The 10,000-nt window shown below is 53.9% G+C and overlaps 1 protein-coding gene across 3 annotated transcripts in view; it reads right to left on the bottom strand.

The window, feature by feature from the left end:
* The window catches only part of LOC133134846 (huntingtin-like), a 49,822-nt gene that overhangs the window by 8,503 nt on the left and 31,319 nt on the right, over window positions 1–10,000 (bottom strand). For all 3 annotated transcript variants that reach the window (XM_061251335.1, XM_061251336.1, XM_061251337.1), the window contains 15 exons: window positions 9,199–9,378; window positions 8,574–8,750; window positions 7,945–8,021; window positions 7,511–7,649; window positions 6,817–6,939; window positions 6,350–6,566; window positions 6,005–6,150; window positions 4,979–5,156; window positions 4,280–4,381; window positions 3,754–3,938; window positions 3,223–3,349; window positions 1,929–2,032; window positions 1,033–1,187; window positions 672–811; window positions 321–403 (listed from right to left, as the gene is read on the bottom strand). In XM_061251335.1, the coding sequence (XP_061107319.1) occupies window positions 321–403; window positions 672–811; window positions 1,033–1,187; window positions 1,929–2,032; window positions 3,223–3,349; window positions 3,754–3,938; window positions 4,280–4,381; window positions 4,979–5,156; window positions 6,005–6,150; window positions 6,350–6,566; window positions 6,817–6,939; window positions 7,511–7,649; window positions 7,945–8,021; window positions 8,574–8,750; window positions 9,199–9,378 (2,133 nt within the window). The remainder of the gene's footprint in view (window positions 1–320; window positions 404–671; window positions 812–1,032; window positions 1,188–1,928; window positions 2,033–3,222; window positions 3,350–3,753; window positions 3,939–4,279; window positions 4,382–4,978; window positions 5,157–6,004; window positions 6,151–6,349; window positions 6,567–6,816; window positions 6,940–7,510; window positions 7,650–7,944; window positions 8,022–8,573; window positions 8,751–9,198; window positions 9,379–10,000) is intronic.

Below are 10,000 nucleotides of genomic sequence, written 5' to 3'. Positions count from 1 at the left end.
GAAGGCTTCACTGCTGACCGCTGAGCCAAAGCCCCTCCACCCACACACGGCTGCCACCCTGGGTGGCCGGTTCGAGGGTTAAGCCCCAGAACAGCACACCGCAAACCACACAGACGACAGCTGGTCTCAATCCAATCTCAGAACAAAGACCCTTTCACACCACAGGTCAAGATGCTGAACTGTAAAGCCGATCCTGAAATTACCACGGAGACCCCAAGTCACATGCCTTCATTCCATGATTCGATTGGCTGGAGATTAGAATAAAGCGTTCAGAAAGGTGGTTAAGCAAATCAAAACCAGCTGTGCTGGAAGGGTCCTACCTGGCCCAGTTTGTAGTCCATGTTCCCCATCTCACGCTCTGTGTTGATCTGAAGGAGGAGTTTCTCATGGCTGATCAGGGTTCCTGAAAAGCAAGCAGACAGACTTGAGGGATTGACAGGCACAGCTCATCAGTTCTCACACAAACACACACGGCACCATTCACAAGCACACACACACACACACACACACACACACACACACACACACACACACACACACACGCCATCAGTACTTTTACGAACACAACAAACACATCCACAGTACTTACACAGAAACAAAAACACAAACAAACACATATACACACGCACACGCACACGCACACGCACACGCACACACACACGCCCACCCACCTATGGAAGAGGCAGAGAGGGCAGGCACGGGGTCCCAGGCCTGGTAGGGGAAGTGTGTGGGGACATTGTCCCTCTTGGACACCATGGCCTGGATCTCCCACTCCACTGTGCCTCTGATCACGCTCAGCTTCCTCCCGAACCTCAGAGAGCAGCACAGAGCACGGGTTAGACGTAACGCCTAGGTCCCCAACTAATGCTGATGTCCTCATTAAAGCCTGTATCTCCACTAAAACATAAGTGCTGGTCCCCACTAATGCTGGTGTGCCCACTAAAGTGTAGGTTCCCACTGAATCATAGGTCCCCACTATATCAAAGGTCTCAAGCGTACGTCCCCGCAGAGCAGCGGGCTGGGTGGGGTTACCGGGTGTCCAGGGCTTTCAGGGTCTTGTTGCGGGGCTGCTGCTCAGGGCAGCTGACGGCGGGGTTTCCCGCCATGGGCAGCGTCATGGAGCTCAGCACGAGCGACGTGATGGCCTGGACCGCGAGCACGTTGATCTGCGTCCTCTCCAGGTCCTCCTGCAACACCCACACGCTCGCGCTCAGCGACCTCACCTCACAGGCCCACAGACTCAGTGTCCCCACTCATCATCAAGGCTTCCTGCTGTTTATTGGCTTCTGTCAAGTCTTGTCGTTTGACAGCAGTTTAAATGTTAAATATCAGGTTCAAGTTGTGGCAAGGAAAGCAGTGCACTACAGTGGCCAGGCAACAGTTTACACTCAAGGGGTTGCAGGTTTTATTCCCAGTTATTGCTACCATTGCATTCTTGAGCAGGTTACATAATCCTTTGGTCTTTTTGGAATGTTTTTGTAGTCAGTGTTCTAGAACCCTGTCGCTTTCAGTTAGCAGCAGCGATTGTTACATCAGCAGCATCAGAATGCTCAGTGAAGAACATTCTAATCACATGTCTGTGATCTCACACCATAAATGGTGTGTGTGTGTGTTCAGTGTGTGCGTGTGTTTAAGCGTAAGTCCATGTGAACTCAATACACTTCTGGACCGCATCGTCACAGATTTTTATGAGATTTTGCATGCTGATGAAATGGCCTTATATGAAATCTCCGGAACCAAAATTACATTCGTCTCAGATGATCAATATGGCAGGTATGGGCAAACAAAATGCATGCTACTTTGCGTGACTCTACGAATTTGACCTGCCCCATCCTCCATTACTGTAGTCCAAACGTGTGTTGAGCGGACACAGAGTTACTCCTGAGCGTAATGTGAAGATGTGAGCCATGTGACCGGCTGTGTCCCACCTCCTGGTGGCTCTCCTCCTCCTGGTCCATGGCGATGGGCTGAGTGACCAGCACCCCCAGCAGCGTGGCCCAGGTCTCCTCAAACTGTGTGCGGCTGCTCCACCCTGCACCACACAAACCCACACTCAATACCACTGCTCCACCCTGCTCCACCCTGCACCACACAAACCCACACTCAGCTCCCCCCTGCACCACACAAACCCACACTCAATACCACTGCTCCACCCTGCTCCACCCTGCACCACACAAACCCACACTCAGCTCCACCCTGCACCACACAAACCCACACTCAGCTCCACCCTGCACCACACAAACCCACACTCAATACTGTGTGCGGCTGCACGACACAAACCCACACTCAATACTGTGTGCTGCTCCACCCTGCTCCACCCTGCACCACACAAACCCACACTCAATACTGTGTGCGGCTGCTCCACCCTGCACCACACAAACCCACACTCAATACTGTGTGTGGCTGCACCACCATGCACCACCCTGCTCCACACAAACCCACACTCAATACTGTGTGCGGCTGCTCCACCCTGCACCACACAAACCCACACTCAATACTGTGTGTGGCTGCACCACCATGCACCACCCTGCTCCACACAAACCCACACTCAATACTGTGTGCGGCCGCACCACCCTGCACCACACAAACCCACACTCAATACTGTGTGTGGCTGCACCACCATGCACCACCCTGCTCCACACAAACCCACACTCAATACTGTGTGCGGCTGCTCCACCCTGCACCACACAAACCCACACTCAATACTGTGTGTGGCTGCACCACCATGCACCACCCTGCTCCACACAAACCCACACTCAATACTGTGTGCAGCTGCTCCACCCTGCTCCACCCTGCACCACACAAACCCACACTCAATACTGTGTGACCACCTATAAACTCTGAGTGTATTACTGACTCTACAGGGATGTCAGGGCCAGCTCATCCTCAACCAAAATGACCATACAGCACTACTCTTCCATTCAATTCAGTTCAGTTTCATGTGTGTAGCGCTTTTCACAGAGGTCACAAAGACGCTTTACAGAGTAACAGAAGGGAAGAAAAGAGGGGAAATGCCAGCTCTGAGCCCCCAGACAGCACATGAGGTAAACAACTCCTTTGTGGGGAGAAAAACCCTCAAACAGTGGTGAGGCGGTGATGCCAATCCTCCATTGGCCTGTAGGTTGAGTTATGTCCATGTGGGCAGGAATCCTCAGAAGAATGGATGGAGAAATAATGAGAACAGCGCTCATATATGAAACAGCTCTTTTCCCGTTCTCTCACCCAGAGTGTTGAAGCGGTACAGAAACTCCCGGAAGACGTCCTTCTCCTGCAGGAATTCCACGGGTATCTCTGGGAGCGCCGTGCCCAGCTCTCCGCCTGGCCTGGGGGACCAGCCCAGCTTCCAGACCTGGCAAGAGCAGCAACACTGGGGGTGTAAATCTCTGACCTCACAACGATTTGATTCAATCCATTCATGACACAATTATTCTTAAAAAAACACTGCACAACTGTGATTGGAGAAACTGATGTACTGAATATTAGTTCAACCCATGGACCTCAAGGACAGAGAACACCTTCCCTTTGCCTGGGAGTCAGGTGTGTTCACCCTCCCTTTACCTGGGAGTCAGGTGTGAAGACAGCCTGGCCAATCAGTAGCACTAATTACCAGGGCTGTATTTGGATTGGAGGGCCGGAGTTGATGATCCCTGTTCTAGATTTTGAACAGTGGAGGCACTCCACTGTGTGTGATAGGATGACTGGATTGGGACTCTGGTGTGTGATAGGATAGCAGGTTTTTGGCGGTTTCCTCACCAGTGGCGGGACCCGGGTGTAGCTGTTGACCAGGGGCAGGCGTGCCAGGCTGATGGTGATGTTGCGGAGGGTGGGGGTGAGGAAGGCGGGGATCCGGCTGTTTCGGGGGTGTCCCAGAGACAGGGTGCTCTGCAGGGCCTCCACCAGCTCCGCCATGATGGAGCAGGCCTTCTGCGCGCACACGTCTGAACACACACACACAATCAGAGAGAGGTTAAATCAGACAAACATGCACACACACGGGCACACACATGCACACACACACACAAGCACACACACATAGGCACACACACACAAAGACAGACAGGTACACACACACACACACACACACACACAGGTAACAAATACACACACATATACATACAGGCACACACACACACACACTCATACAGGCACACATACACACTCATACAGGCACACACACACATCAGATAGAGATTAAATGACAGACAGAGCTGAAGCAGACAGCAGGCTGCCCAGGTAAAAGCAGCTCCTGGTTCTGAAGGTGTGTCAGAGGGGGACTCACTGTCTGTGGAGGCCGAGTCCACCTGGTCCTGCTCTGCAGCTCTCTCTGAGGACGTCCTCCTCCTCTCCGGCCTGAGGAGCTCCTCTCCTGGCTCTACAGCCACTGAACACACACACACACACACACACACACACACACATTATCAGACTGGAGAGCCACTCCCCAGATTAAATGGACCCAGATAGGTTTCACAGCAAACTTTGTTAGAGATACACTTTAGATACACATTAGATAGAGTGCAGTGGCATGTCTTCTCATCAGGCGTGACTGTGACTCAGTGTGGTGTGGCTGGGATGCAGTGTGGCTGGGGCTCAGTGTGGCTGGGGCTCAGTGTAGCTGGGGCTCAGTGTGGCGTGGCTGGGGCTCAGTGTGGCTGGGGATCAGTGTGGCGTGGCTGGGGCTCAGTGTGGTGTGGCTGGGGATCAGTGTGGCTGGGGCTCAGTGTGGCTGGGGCTCAGTTTGGTGTGGCTGGGGCTCAGTGTGGTGTGGCTGGGGATCAGTGTGGCTGGGGCTCAGTGTGGTGTGGCTGGGGATCAGTGTGGCTGGGGCTCAGTGTGGTGTGGCTGGGGCTCAGTGTGGTGTGGCTGGGGCTCAGTGTGGCTGGGGTTGGGGCTCAGTGTGGTGTGGCTGGGGCTCAGTGTGACTGGGGCTCAGTGTGACTGGGGCTCAGTGTGGCTGGGGCTCTGCGGCTGGGCGGACCTGCTTGTATGAGCAGCCGGACGCAGCGGATGGTGGAGCAGGCCTGGGAGACGCTGGCGGCCGAGGCCAGCAGGCTCCAGACGGGGGGCTGCTGCAGGGCCAGGCAGCAGCAGGACAGGGCCGTCAGCAGGTCCACGCTCAGGGGCACCTGGTCCTGCAGCACGCGCCACGACACCAGCTGGGGAGAGAGACATGGGCATTACTGAGTCTACTGCCCGTCAGCTGGGGAGAGAGACATGGGCATTACTGAGTCTACTGCCCGTCAGCTGGGGAGAGAGACATGGGCATTACTGAGTCTACTGCCCGTCAGCTGGGGAGAGAGACACGTGGGCATTACTGAGTCTACTGCCCGTCAGCTGGGGAGAGAGACATGGGCATTACTGAGTCTACTGCCCGTCAGCTGGGGAGAGAAACATGGGCATTACTGAGTCTACTGCCCGTCAGCTGGGGAGAGAGACATGGGCATTACTGAGTCTACTGCCCGTCAGCTGGGGAGAGAGACACGTGGGCATTACTGAGTCTACTGCCTGTCAGCTGGGGAGAGAGACACGTGGGCATTACTGAGTCTACTGCCTGTCAGCTGGGGAGAGAGACACGTGGGCATTACTGAGTCTACTGCTCATCAGCTGGGAGAGACACGTGGGAATTACTGCTCACTGTGGTTCAGTGTCGTCAGTCAGGATATTATCCTATCCACCGTGCCAGTAAAAGCAAGTTTATAGTCAACAGACAGCATTGCTGCGACTGATGATGTGCTATGGATGTCAGTGGTCGCGGCGACATTGAGCTCATTCTCTGGGCGACTGGAGTTTATAGGACAATGACCACGGACTACGTCGGGTGACAACAGAACATTCACAAACGTTCTGCGATTTCAGTTAAGCGAGAGACAATGAACTGGCCTTAAGCCTAATTCGACATTAGTGTCCTGAGCTCTCACTCTCACTCTCACTCTCACTCTCACTCTCACTCTCACACACACACACACACACACACACACACACTCTCCTGTAGCAGGTCGCTCACCTCCAGGACCAGCCTGGTGAAGCTGCAGACCAGGGGCACGGTGTCGGCGTGGATGTGCAGGGGGGCGGGCAGCTTGGGCAGGGACAGGAGGTACTGATTCAGGGCCCTGCAGAGGCTCAGCACCGTGGGGTAGAAACCCGGCTCTCCTGGAACAAACCCGCACAGAGCAGCAGGGTAAACACCCTCAGCAGAATCACATGCCTCTCACTACCCCCAGGCACTTAGCACACGCGGCGGTCCAGAACACATATTTAACCCTAATGTGTGAGCTACAAATACAGAATGCGATTGGAAAGTTCTAGGTTGAACATTCGGCAATGCTTTAATTTTACAGTTGGGACTCACCGTAGACGTGGTTGAGTTTCTCCCAGTAGGAGTTGGCGGGGGGGGTGCCGGGGGGCGGGGGGAAGGCCTGGTGCGGGGCAGGGAGCCCCCCCACCGTGACGGACAGCCTCTCCATGGTAACCTGCAGGGCGGCCAGCAGGAGCACGTCACCCTGGTCCCGGGACAGACGCTGCACCCCCATACTCAAACAGGGGGCCAGCAGGTTCACGTTAAACTCCTGAGAGGGGAGCAGGTCACATGGGGCAGGAGAAAAATATTTACTTCAAATTGGACAAGACCACTGAGAGAAACACGTCAGCACAGCGATTTCTCTGAAACAAAGCAGCAAGTTCTCCGATATATGTACTCTGCATTTTACATCAGAACTATATACTTTCTATATTGTTCAATGTTCCACTATTCAGGGCTACTTTAGCACTGTAGCATGGGTTTAGCATAGTGTTGGCACCACTGTAGTGTATCTGTACCTTGCAGGCCATGATGGAGGACAGGTCGTCCTGCGGCACTTTGGTCAGCAGCTCAGTGGACTCCAGGAGGGCGGAGTCTGTGGTCTGACAGCACTGTGACCTCACCAGCGCAACGTACCAGTCCTGTCACACAGGTACACACCATTACACTCACACTCACACTCACACTCACTCGCGCACGCGCACACGCACACGCACACGCACACACGCACACACACACGCACACACGCACACACACACGCACGCACGCACACACACACGCACGCGCACACGCGCGCACGCGCACACGCGCGCACGCACGCACGCACACACGCACACACGCACACACACGCACACACACACGCACGCACACACGCACGCACACACGCACGCACACACGCACACACACACGCACGCACACACGCACACACTCAGGTACCAGTCCTGTCACACAGATACACACACACATATACACACATATACTCACATACTCACATACACATACACAGCTTCATATTTTTCCAGTAATCATTCACTTTAACTCATTACCATGTTGGAAGCATGTAAAGTTCCTTCCACAAATTCCCATTTTAAAAATATGTTTTGCGTTGCAGACGACCAGCATTTTGTTAGCTAGCCACCAGATGGCAGCAGTGACACAGTAAACGAGGCTCATTACCCCAGAGGTCGATCTATCTCAGCCTGTGTTGCGCACCTTGTCTGCAGTGATGCTCTCTAGGGCAGGGGGCGGAGCCCCGTCCAGGGGGTGTGAGGTCACAGGAGGGGGCGGGGCGTTCGAGTCCTCGGCTACGGTGGCCCTGAAGCGGTCCAGCAGGGAGAAGAGTCTCTGGTGCCTGCAGGACGAGCCGACGGTGGCCTCATTAGTCCAAAAAGCACAAACGTGGCTGTCAACCAAGCCCGGGGTTAAGGAAATGAACCAAATTTATATTCATCAAATAAAAAATCCCCATAATGCTCAGTGAGGAATAGATTTTAGCTTATTTCCTGAAGTCGGTGAACAGCTATGGATGAGATCCCTGCAAGTGCTCAAAAACAGACAACAAACAAACAAAAAAATGATGGATAAAGTTATTTTGTGATAGGTACACAACATGTGTTTGAACAGATTGCTCGGTTAATTTGACGTACCTCTGAGCTAAGCCACTGGTCTGGAGGTACTCCTGAATCCTGTCCAGCTCATCCAGGGGTAGCTGGGCTATGCTGTTCTGTTTCAGAGAACAGGACATTAAAACACACAGAAACACACAGGGCCCAAGCAATAGCCAAGGTGCCTGGAGATTGTTGTAAGAGTGCTGCCCAACCCTGTTCCTGGAGATCTACTATCCTGTAGGCACACCCAATTCTACCAATTAGCAGCTCAAGGAGATCCTTAGCAGTTGAATAAGGTTTGCTGTGTTAGGGTTGGAGTGAAACCCTACAGGACGGTAGATCTCCAGGAACAGGGTTGGGCAGCCCTGCTCTAGCTGTTGAATGAGGTGTGCTTTATTAGGGTTAGAGTGAAAACCTACAGGGCGGTAGATCTCCAGGAACAGGGTTGGGCAGCCCTGCTCTAGCTGTTGAGTGAGGTGTGCTTTGTTAGGGTTGGAGTGAAAACCTACAGGATGGTCAGATCTCCAGGAACAGGGTTGGGCAGCCCTGCTCTAGCTGTTCAATGGGGTGTGCTGTGTTAGGGTTGGAGTGAAAACGTACAGGACGGTAGATCTCCAGGAACAGGGCTGGGCAGCCCTGAGTTGTGAGTGCAGAACAGCGCCCCCTACCTGCAGCGTCTCCGCCAGCAGCATCTCGACCCTGCGGCAGGCCAGGGTGTCGACCATGCGGGCGAGCACGCGGAAGGGCGTGCTGATCAGCTTGTCCACGTACAGGATCAGCAGCGCCCCCGACTGGCTGAGGTGGATCCCCTCCAGACACTGCAGGGTCTTCTTCAGCGTGGTGGGCTGAGGCAGAGGAAAAACACAAATAATAATAATAATCATCTTTATCTTCCTACATTACCTTATGACACAAAGAGCATTCCACTGTAGACAGATGGGGAAAACATGAAAAGCAAAAATAAATACATTTGGCAACAAGGCGGAAACGACGCGTTTGGAGTCTTCAGCCAATCAATTAGTTAAATATATCACTTAAGTGCTGAAAAGGGGACAAACCCCAGTAGGCAAAAGAACAGAAGCATCAAACCACAGAACTGTTAGGAGTTTTGACACATAGCGTTTGGCATTGTTTGGAGTGTGACACTGTTCTCACGATCTCTTGAGCGTCTGGTCCGGTGTTTGTGTGCGACAGTTTGACACGGTTAGACTTGGACAGTGTGAGATTGCTATAATGGTATCTCTGAGTGTGTGGTCTGCCCGGGTGTAGATGCGAGGGGAGCAGGGGACTCACGGTGGACAGGTTCTCGCAGCGGGACTGGATGGCCTGGATGAACAGCCCGCTGGCCGCGGAGTTGCGGTGGACGGCGCTGATGAAGTCCTGCACCGGAGGCTCATGGGATAGCGTGATCAGGTCCTCCACGTGGTTCACGATCAGCCAGGTCAGGTGCTCCGAGTCATGCAGGTTCTGGCACTGGGACAGAGAGGGGGGGGGGCGAGGGTGGGGGTCTCAGAATAAACAGGGAATTCACCCAGGAGCAAATTCTTGCAGAATAAAACTGCCCCTCTCTGTGGAAGCATCAGACCGCAGAATAATAAAGCTGTTCTCAGTGAGACCCTCAGACACCCCCAGAGCAAGGGGCACCCTCAGAGCCCCCCAGAGCCCCTCAGAGACCCTCAGAGACCCTCAGAGACTCACAGAGACTCACAGAGACCCTCAGAGACTCACAGAGACCCTCAGAGACTCACAGAGACTCACAGAGACCCACAGAGACCCCCAGAGACTCACAGAGACCCTCAGAGACCCTCAGAGACTCACAGAGACCCACAGAGACCCTCAGAGACTCACAGAGACCCTCAGAGACCCTCAGAGACTCACAGAGACCCACAGAGACCCTCAGAGACTCACAGAAACCCTCAGAGACCCCCAGAGACCCCCCAGAGACCCCCAGAGACCCTCAGAGACCCTCAGAGACTCACAGAGACTCACAGAGACCCACAGAGACCCTCAGAGACTCACAGAGACTCACAGAGACCCCCAGAGACCCACAGAGACCCTCAGAGACCCTCAGAGACTCACAGAGACCCTCAGAGAC

Source organism: Conger conger, chromosome 8 (assembly GCF_963514075.1).
Source record: "Conger conger chromosome 8, fConCon1.1, whole genome shotgun sequence".
Lineage (NCBI taxonomy): Eukaryota > Metazoa > Chordata > Actinopteri > Anguilliformes > Congridae > Conger > Conger conger.
Note: the sequence above shows the minus strand (reverse complement) of the source record. Positions and strands in the feature narration are given on the sequence as shown.